The 18,737-nt window shown below is 36.7% G+C and overlaps 1 protein-coding gene across 1 annotated transcript; it reads left to right on the top strand.

Annotated features, from left to right (window-relative positions):
- The first annotated feature begins 13,494 nt into the window (after positions 1-13,494).
- Positions 13,495-16,779, top strand: LOC120636362. The gene is made up of 4 exons (XM_039907812.1): positions 13,495-13,935; positions 14,279-14,410; positions 15,218-15,373; positions 16,449-16,779. The coding sequence occupies exons 1-4, from the start codon at positions 13,519-13,521 to the stop codon at positions 16,746-16,748; spliced, it is 1,005 nt and encodes a 334-aa protein (XP_039763746.1). The 5' UTR covers positions 13,495-13,518; the 3' UTR covers positions 16,749-16,779.
- The last annotated feature ends 1,958 nt before the right edge of the window (positions 16,780-18,737 follow it).

Here is an 18,737-nt window from a genome sequence, read left to right as displayed (position 1 = left end):
CCGGGTATTCTTTTACGTTACTTTCAGCAGATACGTTGCTTTCATCAAGTAATCCGTTTGGTGTAAATGTACTCAATGTGTCGAGACGTTAGTTAAGCGATAGTAGACAGTGTGCGTCCAGTTTCAGAATAGAGATGCACTACAGTCTATAGCAAGGAAATTTATAACCCCTCCCTCTTTAAAATTCACCGTCAGTTTATATTAGGGATAGACATGTGAAGCCTATAACGATAACTCTAGGAAGTTACATAATTAACAATTAATTAAATAAATGTAATGGTTAAAGTTTTTGACAACGGATTACGTTGTACTGGTTACGTTTCCCGAACCAAAAATGACAGTTTATCGGCATCTATATAAAATTGTAAACGATTCGAGGTGAATGAAACGTTAAAAGCTTAAATAAATAATCCTAAAAATCTAAAGTATGCTATCTTTTTTTAATGCATTAAATAGGAAATCACTTGATTAAATTGTAGCGTTTTAGACGGTGGTGCCACTCGTCCCTTGGTCCCTTCGGAGACCTGTCAAATTTTAACTCGCTAAGTTACCCCAAAATGATAGTCATTTATTTTCATATTACACCTTACAATAAAGCGTTGATTCTCTATGCCATTGGAATCGTTGTTACGCGCCTCAGCTTGACACCTCTTCTTACAGTGTCAAGTGTGACGTCACAGATTGCAGTGCCACCAAATCGGAAATTTCTAATCGAGCTACCGTGTTTTAGCAATGTTATCTTATACCTGACATGTATGACGACCAGTTAATGAAATCTTGAAGTTTCAAGTGACGCGTAATTTACGTTTATTTGTCTAATGTTTGACAAATGAACGCGACTTGGTCGTCCTAACCTGACAGAGTGCTTAATGTAAGATTTTTTTTCTACGTAGCCATCTTGTGGATGCAAATCTCAGTTAACTTACACGCGATCGAATAGTTAGTTAGATAATACTGGGCACTCAGTTTTAACATTTGCATACATGAATAGAAAACTTTCGAAATCGACCCTTCGAAAGTGACTTTTCCTACGTACGCTTTCTTTTTCGATTACTTAAAAGCCACTACGATTTATATGGTATATAATACATTTACATTTATACGTAAAGAGCACCATCTAATGACAAGCCTGTTTCCCAGTATTTATATATAACTCAAAGTCAAAAATATCTTTATTCAAGTGTGCCCATAGGTGGCACTTTTGATGCGTACATTACATGAGAATTACACGGTAGTAAAGTGATGGCGATAAACATATTCGTAAACTTAAAACTGAAGCTACGAGGGTACCCAACGAATCCTGGTCTAAGAAGACGCCCACAACTATCTTAGCCGGGTGTTTTTTTTGTTATCATAACTCACATTGTCATTTAAAATCTTTGGAAGAACAACCTGGTCAGAGCAATAATTCACACACAAGCTTTTTTATCGATTACGTAGTCCTTTATACTATTTACTCTAATGTAAACTATAGTTGTATTTGGACTGTATAGACACATAACATAGCCTTCAAATCCTCTGGATACATACGGCTGCTGTAAACAGGTAAAAATATTTAAAAAAACAAAAAAAATACCATATAAATAGTAGTTAACTCTCACGCGATCAACTAAGTAAACGTAGGTAGAAAATCTGACACTTGGCACTCTGTAGCCTTAGTGCAAGATGTGCCCGCACGCAATCGAAAATTAGTTTTTGCATATAAAACTCTATACCGTTAAAAGTAAAATGCTTCTTATGAAACTTGTTTTAGAGTCGCAAATCCCGTATGTTTATTCTACAATAGCTCTGCAAAAAGCCATAGCTAAAGAATTTCATGCAAATTTGATCTTTTAAATAAAAGACGTAAGATCCATTTTACTATTATGTTCAAGTAATTCGATACACGAAAACGACTCCTCGATTGCGATGGGGCAAAAACTAATGGTACTTTTCACAGACAAGTCGGTGGCACTGTAGATATACTTTCGATCTGAATGCCGTAGCCAATAAACGCAGAATCCCGTTACATATTGAGAATAATAATAATCGTAAGTTAGATATAGTGGAAGTTCGAATCGAATGGATGAATTATTTAAAAGATTGACTATAAAATGAATATTAGAATTATATACATAGAAAATTTGTCTATTTTCCGTAGTTTGCTGGTACAGTCAGCGTCGTACGTGGTAATTGTTGAAGTACTTAAATATAATCTTTGTTCAAGTATTTTTACCTACACTTGGATGAAATATCAAATTTATGATTGAGAATTCCTACAAGAATTTCGGAACCGACAGGGTTTGACAGTCGTGTACAATGTCATATATTAATTTGACAGTATTGTAAAATGGCATATATATTGATTTCGGCATCGGCGTCATGGAATCCGTAGCTAGGTAAAGCGTTCAGGCCGCGATTGCCAGTGTCGCATTTCCACATCCTGTCGGTTCTGCATTTTTTATATGTATTTAAAATTATGAATTCGAAACTATGTATTTATAAGCAAAATAAAGTAATGCTAAATAACCAGAGATTAACAAATAAAAAAAAAACTTTAAAATACTCCTAAACAAAATTATATTAATAAATTAAAAAGATAAATCCCCATACAATTACAAGGTAAAAAGATAATAGTGACTTATTTAATAACACGTACTTTTACAACTGGCAACCCTGGCAAATGTAATTGTACATCAATTTTTATATTGTTTTAACTTTTCTACCTCACCGCTGTGCTCTTTGATAGCTAATTTATAATCTAAAGATTTCTCCGAATACTGAACTCAAGTAAATTTGAATATATGTGTACAATATATGTTATTTATATACAAAGTAGCTTTAGTCAATTTCCGGCTCATTCATTATCTCCACGCAAAAAATGGCAATGATATTCGGCTGCATTGCTGAGTGAATAAAAAAAAATAATGAATAAATAAAAAAATACACAATATTAAAGAAGTAAATTATTATAGTACATTTATGTATATATTTGAGTACACTGACAGTTCATTATCGCGTACTCTAACGCTGACTGTACGGAGTTCTAGTTGACAGTTGTAACGACAATATATCGATCGATTAGATAGTGACTTTTTATTCTTAAAATATTGCGACCGAGTACGCGGGGAAAATTAAAAAAGGACTCCCCAGAAACTGGTATATTTTCCTGTATGCTGTTTTAAACGATATTTTTTGTTTAGGTTACCCTAAACCAAAAATATTTAACGCAACTTAACCTTTCTTCCGTACATGTACTGTTCTTTTAAAACCGTAATCGTTCGGAATACCCTCGCTTACATTTTACAATAAAACAGTGGTATAGGTACGTAATATCAGTATGACGGAAATATGCTGTCCACTGTATTATGAACTTTTGGGTAAGCAAACTTGTCACTGGAAATGACGTTATTTTGTCAAAATGACCAAAATAAGAAAAAATCGGCTAAAAAGAACTCTACATAGTGTCCTCTACATTATGAAGATTGAACAAAGAACAACGGGGTCCATTTTATTTTTTTAACTTTTACTTTACGAATATGGTTAATGAAACACGTTCCACAGTGCAGCACAGTGAATGCGGTTTATATAACGAAACGAAATATAAGTTAAAAGATAAATATGACTATAGTCGTAAAAATGTAACAGGCCCGTTTTGACATTTGTCATCGCGACGTAACTAGTTATGGAACCATAAGACTCTGTACTCGATACTAACGATAAATCAATTCAAGTTTGTATCAGTACTTGATTGATATTATTATGTATTGTAAAGTGTTCGTTCGTTCAAAGTATTCCTTTAACTTCACAACCAATACGCGTGACTGACTGTTGATTATACATCCACTTTTCAACATCTTGAAACAGAGTTAGTACTATATAACAACAAACACAAAAATCGAGTCAAATCACTATGTTTAAATTAATGTCCAAAATAGAAGAGTATAGTTAATAGTAAACAATATATAGCAAACTTAAACGAGCGCACAGTCAACTTTACAAGATGAGGAACGAAAAACTGCGAAGTGCGCGCGGGGACGCTTCAGTCATGTGCCGCTTGGTCAAATACATCATCTCAGACTCATTATTTAGAACCCATTTTGAGAACCAAGCTTATTCTTTGCAGTAAAGATAACTACACAATATTTAATTTCGATATTCAGTAAAAAAATGGTTACAGCTCTAAAACGTAACTGTTTTCGGAACGTTTCGCAACAATTATAAATTGCATACTTGAAGTAAGCGCAAAAAGAATACTCGCGATATATTCTTTCATATTATTTAACGTCCCAAAAAACTTTACGTATTTTTTAAAACACTGTATGTAATTGATTTTTATTTTTTTGTTTCTTTAAGTTTCGTTCCAAGTTACATTCTATGGTCTTGCACAAATGTCAAAACGGGCCTATTAAATTTTTCCGACTATACAAACCACACTGGTGCTTAAGCGTTTACGCGTCGGCCATCATACCGACTCTACCCCACCTTTTGATCTATATTAAAAAACCGACGCCAAGTGGATTTCACGACCACCACATACTGGCCAAAACATTTAACAGATTTTTTTTTTGTCGTGGTGGAAAAGCTTTTTTGCTACCTCCGTCCCTTGGGCAGGACGGAGGTTATCCCCCCCTCTCTCTTGTTAGCTTTGTTAGACGCCCTGGGAACCCGTTGCATACCAGCGTCAGAAATACTTACTCGTAATACGTACGCGTTGGAAACAGATACTTTGGCAATCTTGGAGAGTTCCACCGTAAAATCATTCTTGGACAGCTTAACGCCACCACCGATAGCGAGTTTGTGTGACCAGACCCGTCGACGCAATTATACAAAATACATTATAATAAAATTGTTTTTATATGGACATTGTCTGAAACAAAATTCGTTATTATATTATATAATATTAAACTCACGTACTCGGTCGCTTCATAGTGTAGGTATCACTAGTTATTATGTTCCCGTGGACCGAAACTTAAAACGGCTTAACTCTGAGAGCCTAAATATTTAGCACATGTAAGTAGATATAAGCGACCATCTCTAGTTTGCGTTACTTGTATTTTACGTAGTATATTTGAACACTGACGGAACCAATGTATAGTAGAAAAGGGCCATATTAGGTATGATGTTGATATCGTTATCGGCCGTGCATTTCGCTCACCCAGAGATCCCTAGTACAGTGGTGAAGAAACCAGAGAAAATTTGGCAATTTTATCTTGTCTACACGGCTAGCATGGGCCGGAGACAATTATCTCCCCGGGGAAAGGATAAAAGTTTATCTTCTCCCACAGCCTTATCAACTCTCAATCCAAATAATATATTTGTTATAATAAACGGGGATAAACTTCTCCTACTCTATGTTCCAGTACTTTAGCAAGTGGATAAAATTATATCCCCCGATTATATCCCCTTTTAGCGGATATAATTTTGTCTCCTGTCTGTGTTAGCCCTGCTTGTCTCGTGAGAAGCTTCAGCAAGAGGTGCCGCCAAGCGATTTATAGTTCCGGTGCGATGCCGTTTAGGGGCTTTAATATGACTACCATACCAATAAAAGGCTAGTCCGCTACCATCTTAGACAGCATCGTCACTTACGAGTACCAGGTTATATGGCATTGCAGTCCTAAGCTAATTTATAGTTAATAAAAAAAAAACAAGTATCAAGTCAGATGATATATAACTGAACAGTGGAACCAGGTGTTCGTAATTTAAATTTTTATTTTAATGACTTTAGGGGGATTCCCTTTTTGACGTAAAATTTGTTTTCAACAAATCACCAGTCTCCAGATTACAATAATTGTTTTATAAACTAGACTGTAAGTTATATGTATAGTTATTCTATGTAAGTAATGTGGAGAAAATAAATAAAATAATTCATTTAGTTTGAAGGTGGCAAATTTGACGTCACAAAATATAATCCTACGGTTGTTACGATATCAATGTCATACAGAGCAGGCGCCGAATTAAGTTGAGTATGCAAACTTAGAGGATATAAACACAAAACGTTGATATGCTTAATGTTGTCAGCAACACTGCTCGTTCCTATATCGATATCGCATTAAACATCTATATTCCTAATAAACTAATAATACTAGGGTTTTTTAAAATCCTTTCCACAGATAAAGGTTCAATTTCCAAAGGAACCTCGGCGCAGTGCAATCATTGTGACGTGTGAAAATTCTCCCGTGTTTACTGAACTAATTCAATTCACTGATCAATTGGTAGTCAATATGGCCTCTCGGACTAGCAAAATATACTCACTAAAGTCTCTGTTTTTTAAACATACATAGAGAGTAATCTTATTCTTTTATTGAATGCCGGGTGAAATCGTGCGATTGTTTTCATGCATCGACCGTAAAGCTGTTTTTTTAGACGGATGTTTTCTTTTTATGTACCTTATCCATTGCACGTGGAAGGAATAGAATATCGTACGCACTGGGCGTTAGTATTTGCAGGTTTTTTGCGTACTCAACTCCATTCAGTACCCGCACAATAACGATTTTGGAGCCAGAAGCTGAGTGGAAGATTTCAACTAAACCAACGCTATATTAGGGTTGGCGTCCAACTGTCAATTTGTATTGACAGCCAAATAATGACATGGTATGTCGATCGCATACAGATTTGTCAGCTTTACGCTTTCACTGGTGACGCTATTGTTTAGCTGAGATCTGACAATTGATTATTTGATCGATTGTAATATAAGCTAACACAAAAGGTCTATGTAATATTAGTTATATATAGAAGACTTGATTGAACCCTGTGAAATTCAATACGTTTTTTTAACCATTTGTATACTAAACGAAACTCTAAAAACTTGGCTAATTATCCAACCTTAGGTCAGTCTTGTTTCGCAAGCCACCGCGACTTGTGTTCGTCTGAAAGTGATTGATTACATTTCAATTAACGGTGGTTAAAAAAACGTTTTAAAATTATACGAAAAATGGGTGTAGGTACTTATGTATATGTATAAGACTTTACTTTTTACGGATCTGTATTCTTAGCATGAGATCTCGCAGACGTTATTGGGCATTGGTACATCAAGGTCAGATCAAAAGGACCTCACCCACCATGCCATGTGATTTTTCCCGCCTTTGACGTGTTTGTGTACTCAGTAACGTCTAAGAAACTGAGCGTACGCATCTGATGCTAAGTGTACTGGCCTTATTTTCTCGTTATTATCTGGCTTTTATACACTAGATAGTTTGTGTATGTAGTTTTAATACCTCTTTACCCTCCCCTCCCCTTCCTTATCTTCCTGTGTCCCCTTGTGCCGTGATGGTTCGTTGACATTACAATGACTAGCGCGGAGGGAATTGCCGAATCAAATCTTATAACGTTTCCCTCTTAAATACCTCATTGCCATATATCAGATAAGTTGAAATTTTCTATAAAAAACTTTGTCACTTTAAAAAAAAAAAACAAATCATGACAATTTCCCTCTATAATCATTTTCTCTTCTTGTGGTTGGATTCAGTATAATTTGTCTATATTAGGTCTTTTATTATCCATTCTACCTGAGTGTGGTGCTCTAGTAAATCCGGACTGACAGACAGACCACCCAGTTAACCCTGACTAATTTCGCTCCAAAAAAAGATATACAGTTGCAATAGAGTTAAAGATTACGTTTGATTTTTCAAACAATAGTAGGTAAAGATAAGAGAGGTGATTTGTTTGCGATTCGATTCGGCGACCTGAGAGCCGCTAGGTTAAAACTTCTTATAAAATATCAATCTTCTATGGATACAAAAAAATATAACCTGGATTATATGCACGATGTCTAATTATGATCACACTTTTATATACCGTTAGTGTTACCATAAATATAATATATAGGATTACCTTGTGTATTAAAATGAATATTAAATGTATTAAATGACCGCCATTAATCCTTTCTCCCCTACATCTGTAAAGGTAAGAATTATTTAATTCCTTTTATGATTCGAAAAGTTTAAGAAAAATGACACTAAAATTTTGATTCCAACAACTTAACGTACATTCGTCATTTTTAATCTACCAATAATTCAGATTCTCTCTGAATATCTATATTAAACTGGATTTACTAACTGACGAATGTTTTTTTTTTTTTGTTAAAATAGAATCGAATATAGAAGATCGCGCATAATTTTAAATACTAATAAGATCTGACATGCTCTTCCAACAAGTGTGAACAGGCAAGCGCCCTCAACCGTAGGCTTTATCATATCTAATCATATGATTGGATGGCATCCATGCTTAGTCTATTCTATTTAAAAAAAAAAAAACTTAAAGCCATATATGAAATACGAAATATATTTTTAGCTGGATATTGACAGATGTTTTTTGGATATTGTATTCCATAGATAATTGGTGTCTGAAGGTGATAGCACATTACGCGAATAGCCAAATCAGACGCGAGTAATAAATGCGGTACGCCAGCAGCTGCCTCTAAATGGTATATGCCTAATGTGTTATCAGCTTTATAAGAAGTTGTAATGATAAGGAGCTGTGAGTTAGTTAGATTTTAGGCACTAATAACGATGTACAATAACACCCTCTGCCTTAGACGCGACTTTTTACCCCCTAAGAGATCTGGCGGGGCGGGCGATTCACGCGTATATTAACGCTATTTACGCTAGACGTAAAGAAAAGTCCATTTTTGTAAACAAACTTGCCTCTTCATTTCATTTATGTACTTATACTTTAGGATGAAACTGTGTAATTTTTGTTACAGTTGCTACTCGACCGCGACCCAGTTATGTCACGTGGCGAACACTCGATGGCCACGTGCCATATAGTAATTCCTATTCGTTTCCTCAGTGTTATAACGTTTTAACAATCCTAGACAGAATACTTGATTATGGCGTTCCGTTTAAAATTTGCACGCCGACAATTTTAGGAATCGTTATAGATAACAAAGCAGTTTTACGTCAGAGTAAACTGGACTTAATGTTCCTGCTAAATGCATGCATACAACATCGAATGTGGAATAATGCCTAAGTAGTTATTTAGTGTTTTATCGTGACATTTAAATAACTATTCCAAGGTTGTCCCACCTTTATATCCAAGACCTTGTAATTATGGTCAATTATTCATTTGAAAACTCGAAGTGACTCTACAAGCGTGCAAATTTTATGAATAGCGTACTGTCATCTGACAGTAGTTGACAGAAGCTAGATGGAGTTTTATCGATACCATATTAATCGTAGTTAACTTTTACGCAATCGGATAAGTAAACGTAGATAGATAATCGCGCTTGGCACTCAGGTCGCAGGGTAGCAACTGTTATAGAGTTTTACAGTCTCGCTCGAGGGCTCGAACGCGAATCGCCCGACCCGTTGAGTCAAGACTGCTACAAATTATATCACTTTAGATGGTTTAAATGTCCATTCGCATTGTAACAACTTTTCATAGAGAGCACCTCGTCGACGCCATGACACTTTAATCGTAACCGCGTGCAAATTTGTGACGTTATATTTTTTTAATAAGATCATTTATTTATTTAAAAAAACTTGGTTATGCTATGTTTAGAGTTCAACAGAGTATACTGTTTATACATCGATAAATACAATACAATAAAATAAAATAAATTAAAACAGACCCAAGTGTTTAAAATACATACACAGTTTATTTTTATTGAAAACGTCTCAATAAAAGCTACAATATAATCTAAACTAATAAACATAATTAATAATAAAATTAAATTCTATTACATTTAATATAACTCAAAAATGCCTACTAACAACTGTAGCATGTTCTGCATGCTACGGTTGTACCTAAGAACTGTCAAACTGTCTAGATAATCAGAGTGTTATACAAATCATATCATTATATTTCACTGTAGTTTTAGACATTGGTAAAAAAAAATTACCTACGATTTTAATGTCAGAGAAAGCAAAAACGTAATCTTTAGGATTCCACTAAAGAATTTTGAACGATGAACATGTTTCGAAAATCAACAAAGTGACCGGAATATTTTTAAACGCGGGGGGAAAGTAAGCTAACCTAACCGAAACTTAGTATATATGTGATTTGAATGGTAACATACCCTTTACCATAATTTATGACGTAAACATCAATAGTCTTGTATGAAGATCTGACAAAGTTTACCTACGTCACTAAATGCATATTGTGGGTAGTATTTTAATGTCATAGAGTACATGTACTAAAAACACGTAATATAAATCACTAACTGTTGCCCGCGTTGTTTACAAATCTTGTTGGTTTTCGTGGGATGAAAAGTAATCTACGTTACTCTCCGTTCTTTTCTCAACTAACTCTATGCTTTACATCAAACAAGCACATTTTCACTATTATAGTATTACTAAGGATTGCAAATCCCAGTAAAGTGTTCTCAAAGTAAAGCTATTGTTATATGTTGTTGTTGCAGTGCGAATGGCGGTAAGTTGTAAATACGAGGTTTTATGGCTGATGTATGATATGAGCAGTGAGCTATGGAAATCTTAAATTCCTAACAATGGTCCAACATTCGTTCGCTTCTTTATTTGTACTATACGATTATACAATTTCTATTTAGATAAATAAATAATAATTAGTAACTATAGAAATAAATACTTATTATGTCTAACGCTTTAATTTTTTATTTTTATGTGGCTCTGCAAATGGCGACGGTTTCGCGCGATTTGTGATTGATTCTTTGTGGAATTAAAATTCTAAGTGTAATTTGTGACGTCAATTTTAGCACTTATTAGAAATACTGTCAATTACGACGTTACAAATTGTGGTAACCGTTGGTACGTACGTATGCAAAAGCAAACGGATTCTCTATGCCATTAAATAATTATGTCACAGATAAATGTTGTCTATCACATTCAACGTTCCAATTTGCCACCTCAAGGCTGCTAGTTCTTGTATAAAGAGGTGTCAACATTGACATCATAGAGATATATAGCACTGTCATAAATAATTAGCCCCAGCAGGGACAGTCATGTTGACAGCTCCTTTCTAATTTATCTCTCAATCGCAATTGGTGATGTCACAATTGGCAGCCTGCGTATGCAGATACGTCAAAATTCACGACACAAAATGCATTTCGCGCGCATTTTAGATTAATTAAATCCCGCAGAGAATCAGGGCCGGTCGCGATGTTACGCCGCCGCGTGCAAAGTCCCAAATAGTGTAAAACGTGTATTTGAATGAAATGCTTAATTTTCATAATTAAAGTTTTACGGCGGTTGATACTTGATACCAAATGCAGTATTTTTATTTTATACTACAATCTTTGTACCCAAATAAAAGCAATATTCTAACTTATCATAGAGGTTTTATTTAATCCCAACGAGTCTTTTGGTTGGTAAGCCGCAAAATCCTAATAGTCGTAGTTGCGATGTTGCCATAGATAATATACCTATATTGTCTATGGCAAGATCGCATTGCAACGAGGTTCTTCAGACACTTAGCGGGCGATGTATAAAGAGCGATGCTTGGAGTATATCTGCAATGATCAAAGATTTGAGGAGACCCGTAGAAGAATTGGTGCTAACGAGATAGTTATAGTTGCAATGGGCGGGGCATAGATCGGAGACCGTGGATTTTGGAACTCTACAAAAGGTCCCGCCGTGGAATTCAATCGGTTTTCCAGAAAACGACAGTTTACTGCATCTTTAACATTATTTTCATATGCTATAAAATCATCCTCTCTGCAAGTATCCTAACCATTGATCGACAAGATCTTGGCTCAATGGTTGTTTACTGTATCTAAATTGACGGCCGATTGGCGCAGTGGGCAGTACCCCTGCTTCTGTGTCCAAGGCCGTGGGTTCGATTCCCACAACTGGACAATATTTGTGTGATGAACATGAATGTTTTTCAGTGTCTGGGTGTTTATCTATATATTATAATTATTTATGAATATTATTCATACAAATATTCATCAGTTATCTTAGTACCCATAACACAAGCTACGCTTACTTTGGGACTAGATGGCGATGTGTGTATTGTCGTAGTATATTTATTTATTTATTTAATTAATAAAATTAATCACGTTATATGTATTTCTTACTGCTAGGTACTTTTCTACGCGTGAAAAGACTTCACTTTCAAAATATTAAATTAAAAGAAGCATATTTATTTTGCCCTACAAACGAATTTTAGAATTCGTTGTCTACTTATGAAAACCCTTTTGAAGAAATTAGACCGACACGCGCATAGTACCTACGCTACGCGACGCATGCCTTATAAAGTGACAGAAGTCACATGATTTTAAATTCGCATTTGATGTTAGGGCTGTATCTGATTACTTTCAGTAAATACTATGGCAGTGGTTTATTCAAAAACAATTAGGTATTCGATTTTACAGATAGGTAAGTCTCAGAGACAGTACATAATGTACCTCTAAAGCCTGCGAAGTATTATTTCGGTTTATATCCATGGTACCTTAAATAACAGCCAAGAAGAAATATTTTTGTTGCCATATATGTCCATCCTCCTCCTGGGTCCGATTTTCAACTTCTTGATACAAATATGGTTGCTTATATATTTCAGCCTACATAAAAGACTTAGACGGCGCTTATATAACCCCCGGTGTATTCGTCGTTATCAATATAATGGCGATGCAAGCAGCCGTCCGATCCTCCTGATTGGCTAATACCGAATATTGAATATTCATGACGACAGTTACAAAGGATATTGTATTTATATGATGCATGTATTATGAAAAAAGTTTTTTTATTTATAATCGAAGTGAGATTGGTATTTTTTCAATAAATAAAAGTGCAAAATCTACTAAACCAGAGGAATCGACGATTTCAGATCTATGACGTCACGACTATAAAAACATAATTTTGTACCGCTTGACCTTCGAAAATCTCTGCGTGTGTATCATATCAGTTGCTAAGTTTTTTGTTATCAATACCAAAATCAATAATATTTAGTTATGAAACAAGGACTGACGTTACGAATGCGGCCATGACACTCGGCGAGCGTTTACGCGGGAAATATATTTTTTTAATAAGTATACCTAATTTGCAATTTATATCAACAAAACTAATATCTGCAAAAATAAGATATTTCGGTGCATATTAGGACAGTTTTTCAAAATTCGTCAACATGTCTATATGTGCGCTGAAAAGAGCGAAGTTCGAAAACTCATAAAGTTTTATTCATGGGTGCATATAATTGGCCGCATAGTGCATACATTAATAATTTTATCATGTGTTTGTAGTGTTTATTTTAATTTAATTTGACATTTAATTAAGGTTGATCTTTTAAATATCCTTGAACCAAATTTGCACACTATTAATTTAGTAGAATGTTATGCTCTCTAAACTAACTATATTGTTTACCAACATCTTGATATTGTACAAACGTTCTTGCAAATAAATGATTATTGTTATTATTATTATTAAAATAATACAAGCCTCCTATGCTAAAGTCGGTAAGCAGTGTAAAAATCATCTTTTTTACTGCTAGCTTGTAACGTAAAATTGCTTATAAACATCCTTCTTATCGCCACCCCATCATCAACATCCTTAGCTTAGCTAAACAGAAACACTTTTCACCATTCTTTCATACGAATTCCATACACATTCGTATTCCATACACTCCACCATGAGAGCCAGCTACGTGTTCTTGTGCATCATACAAATAGCATCAGACGTATTATCAGTGAAAGTAAAAGTCATCATGCATTCCGATGAAGATTCCAGAGTAGAAGATGAGGTACAGACAGAATCGTGGGATTACAAGAAGAAAATAGAAATTACTATGTTACCGTTCCTTAGAAAGCGGCACGAGAAGAAACCTATAGTAGAGTATGAAGAGGAAAACTCTACCACAGAGAAGCCAAGGCAGCACCCAAATGAACTGCTCTTTCCGTTAATTTATCGGCAGAGTCACATAAAGAGTATGTTCAAATTTGGCGAGAACTGGTACACCTGGTCTTCGGACAAACGGGCGGACGGCTCGAAGGCGATCAATTATTATATATGTTATGATGAACCTAGACATTGCGATGAAATTGGATGGGTAAGACCTTTTTAACCGAAAACATTTTTAGCACACGTTCACTGAAGCATTTTTTTTATTGTTCCTACGAGTTAGCCCCTGGCTACCGAATCGGTTTGTACGTAACATCGTACCGGCACGCTAAATCGCTTAGCGGTGTTTATATGTATTTGTATATATTATATGACTACATGACGCTTTGTCAATACTATGTGCACTTGTAATTGACGGGCATATCAGTCCATGTTTTTGTGTGTGTGCTATGTTTTAAAACGTGTAAAATGCATGTTGTTAGTGCTCTTAATAAATAAAGAAATAATATTTATAATTATTTTATGCAGTTATTTACAATTTTTTGTGGCAGGAGCGCGCAGATACTGTACCGAACTGTGCATTCCAAATTGAAGCATTAACGCAGGACGATCGCGCCTGTATCAATACCTTCGGCATCGAAACCAGGCCGAGCGCCACGTGCGACGGTGGCGAACTTATGAAGGTAACCCTCTGAACAACTCATCTTTATATATACAACGTGTAACGGAACTAAGAAATACTGTTGAAGGATGCATAAGTATATTTTCACCCTGTAAAAATATTATATCAAAAAAAGCATATTTATTTTTTCATACAAACTAATTCAAAACTTTCGAAGTGTTTACTTGTGACAACCCTATTGAAGATACAAAAAAACACGTACATAGTACATAAAATACGCGAAGCTTAACTACTCAATAAAGTGACAGGAGTCACATGATGGTAAGTTTAGAACCATTGCCTATAATCAGTGCAACACTTCGTAGGGCATGCAAGGAACACGTAAGCAGTGCAAAATGCCGCTGCGTCCATCAACCTGGGCGTAGGTGTTAAGTCGCGTGTGCCTGTAACTACACCGGTAACTTCAGACAGAAACACAGAATTGCTAAAATGCTGCTAAGCGGCAGAAATAAACATGGTGGTAGTACTTCCCCGGACGAGCTTTGTCACAAACAAGTAGGAGAGAATCAGATGTCGAACGCGGAGGCCGACTGTGCCTCTTTGTCGCTCGTTCCGCGCTCTCGCTTGCACTTCAAACCTTGAATGGAACGCCTCAGAGCGAGGTAACGCCGCATACGTCATGTTTTTTCGTGCGTGCAGCCGGCTCCATCGAATTATAAGACGTTGTCACGTCAAAAGCTCTACTGTGTGTGTTCTTATTTTCTATTTTTTTTTCCGCGGTGTACATTGTACCAAAGAGTATAAATACATTCATGCAATTATTCATACAGTCATCATTCGCGCATTCAATCACCCATTGTTATTGCAGGTTAGCGAAATAGTACGTTCGTGCGGGCCTCGCATTAGCTCACTCTGGCGCTTCGTCCGAGCGGACCGCCGGCCGGCCGACGCCGCCAAGCCTGCCGACGTCAACTCACTGGTCTGCGAAGACGAAGACGAATGCTTTCTCACCGTCGAGTACAGAGTGAGTTTTGGACCGGAATGCGTAATCATTCCCCATACAAAAACGATTGTCTTTATGACCGTTTTCTGATTACGTATCACTCGTGTATAGCGTATCATACAGCCCGTATCGGACTTCTTTCAATAAATAGGTACTATGGCAACGGTTTACTCAAATACTATTAGCGTTTGGGTTTCACAGATAAGTCTGAGAGGCAGTAAATAACGTACCTCTAAAGCCGCTGAAGTATTATTTCGGTTTACATTTACACGTTGTATATTTGAAACATCATAAAAATGTATTGTTCAACGCCCCAGCCGATCAGTGTATTATTTTAACGGACCTATCGGACCTTATGACACCATTGTTTCGTATCGATTTCTCCCTGTCTATCCGACATCCCAACCCTCTCATATTTGCGGCTTCTTTTTACTCACCCGACCTTAGCGCCACTCTCAACAAGAGGAGGTCTAAACATATCCTTCACGATCAGAATACTACTGACAATGCACCCATCAGGACACACAATCAACCTCTGTACAAACCAGGTCCCCGACATCTGACGTCACCCGGACGTGGGCTCACACCACGTTCTCGGAAGCGTTTGGACCAATCACCGTCCGTAACTGTTTCACTTCAATAGTCGCCTGAGCCGAGGTTCGGCCTTACATGAGGCGCCCTCAGGCCGACGATACCTTCGCTTCTTCGCCCTAGGGTTCAAACTCTTCCTGGCAGAACCCCAATCCGAGGCTCGCCAACAAGCCCGCGTTACGCTGTTAAAATCATTCGGGTTAATCAGCTACACACAATCCGATTTTTTTAAAGCGTCCATTTCTCTGTACTCCGGTAAGACGAGGTAATGGTATCGTCGTCATATCAACCTATAGACGTCCACTGCTGCACATAGGCATTTTGTAGGGAATTCCATATTCCACGGTTTGTGCCGCTTGGATCCGGCGACTACCTGCGACGCACAATCACAAATATTTATACCTATTCATTACACTAACTAAGCATAGCTTAGGTAGGCATTGCTTTTTGTAGGTACATGTATTCACTCCACTGTTATGCTAAACGTCACCTGTCAAATCAACAGATACACCACGACCGCATCACGTTCTCTCTGCACGAACCGTCGCGCGGGCAGACTTTCAAAAGCGCGTTAAAGCGAGAGGTCGAAGACGATAAACTTGCTACCACAGAAGCTCACACCAAAGTGCGCAAAGGCAAGAAGCAACAAGATTCGCAAAAGGCTAAGAAGAAGAACACGAAAACAAGAAAAACGGAAGGCAAGGGCGTTGCGAAGGAAAGGAATGATTCCGGCTATTCCAATCGGAGACACATTAAAAATAAGATAAAAGTTCGCGAAGATATCTCCGAAGATGTGTCCAATTGATAAAATGAATAAATTCCTGTTTTTTATTTGAGTCTTCTTTTATTTTACTAGTTAGCAGTTTACTACAATCTAACGATAAAACTTACTCAGGCGAACTACACAGCTTCCAGCACCAAAGTTTTTTTTAGGATATACTTTGGCGAGTGTGCACAGGAACTTCATAATTTTGTTCCTCCGGCACCATTCTTCCACAGAACAGCGAGACGCCGAGAACGCTGGCTTCCTTATGTGGTTGACATACTGGCTACACGCACGATGCGCTTTTCATCAACGTTTCTGATACTGCTTAAGTTTGGAACGCTCTTCCGGCTTCGGTGTTACCTGATTCATACAACTTGAATGGTTTCTAGGCAAGCGCGCCCCAACTTAGACCGCATTTAATTTGCTTTTTTCATCAAGCATGATGTTTGCCAAGCGCAAGTATATCCAGTATAAAAAAACAGTGTTAGCGAATATTTAATTGACAATTTCATTTTTTATTTTTCTTTTTTCGAATGAGTTGAATCTTGCTCCGTAGAATGAGAAAATATTTGCACACTGTCGTTGACAGTAGATTGTGTAGGAGTGTATTTTAATTATTGTTTAAAAAACTTATTTTGACCCGCAATTCTAGCAAATAAATTATTATTATCATCGAGATTTACTCTCACGCCCGTGTACAAAATAAATATAAAATTCATTTAATTATAAAATTATCAGGTGACCCGGCCGGGGACTGATCCCAAGACTTTCAAAACACCACAAAATACAAAATTCATTTATTTCAAAAGTGCTTGTAATACAATACGTCAAGTCTGTCCGTGTGTAGTGACTCTACCACCGGTTCGGAAGGCAAATTCTACCGAGAAGAAGCCGGCAAGAAACTCAGCAGTTGCTCTTTTCCAACATCAAAAATTTACATTTTAACATTCATTTTTTATCTTGTGAGAGATGAAAGCGGAGCAAGATGCTTCCAAGCAACCTTGTCATTAAGAAACTCATCAATTGTATAATAACCTCGCTGTAATAAATGTGTTTTAACACATTCTTTAAACTTATGCATTGGTAGGTCCAAAATTACCTTAGGAATCATATTACACACAGCGCTATATACATACGAGTATATAGCGGAGGTCGTCCTACTGACAGTTCTCTTACGCGCTCTGAATTACGATCATATTTAAAACGTTACTTTGAGCGGCGATAGCCCAGTGGCTAGGACTTCGACTACATTTTCAGGTGGTGGCTTCCAAAGGACACCGCGTGCGGCGTACATCCGCAGGAGTATTTGGCATGATATACCGAAGTGCCATGCCGTAGTGAAAGGTTCTATTTGCTGACTTTGACAAAAAATCTTTTTTCGTACTTGATGGACATAGGACTGATGTTATGCTTGGTAGTATGAATTCAAAACGATATGACGTTGGATCCTTTATTACAAATAGGTGCAGGACACGATGAACCCAACACCCCGCGTGTTGTAAAATAGTGTCTATTTTACTTTCGTTCATCTACTCATACATACATTTCTTTTTAATTTTCCTTAATCTTGTCTTTATTTTTATATTCGTATTTATTATAACACCATAGAAATAAAATACAAAAACAATATATTCAATAAACAAGTTTTAATTTTTTATTCCACTACAAGTTAGCCCTCAACTGGAATCTCACCTGGTGGTAAGTGATGATGCAGACTAAGATGGTAGCGGGCTAACCAGTTAGGGAGTATGGTAGTCATTACCCTAATCGGTTTCTACGCGACATCGCACTTGAACACTTAATCACTTACCGGCACGTCTTTGTCGGTAGAGTGGTAACTAGCTTAGACCAAAGCCTCCTCAACCTCCTCGACCAGACAAGACCAGAAAAAATTCAGAAATTATAAATTCCCAAGTTGCTCCTACTGGGAGTCGAGCCCGAGACCTCCTACTTGAATTCACAGCGCTCACCCTTGCGCCAGGGTGGTCGCTAAAGTATTTACATAAAAAGCTAAATTTACTAATTTAT

Source organism: Pararge aegeria, chromosome Z, assembly GCF_905163445.1.
Source record: "Pararge aegeria chromosome Z, ilParAegt1.1, whole genome shotgun sequence".
NCBI lineage: Eukaryota > Metazoa > Arthropoda > Insecta > Lepidoptera > Nymphalidae > Pararge > Pararge aegeria.
This window is presented reverse-complemented; position numbering and strand designations above follow the sequence as displayed.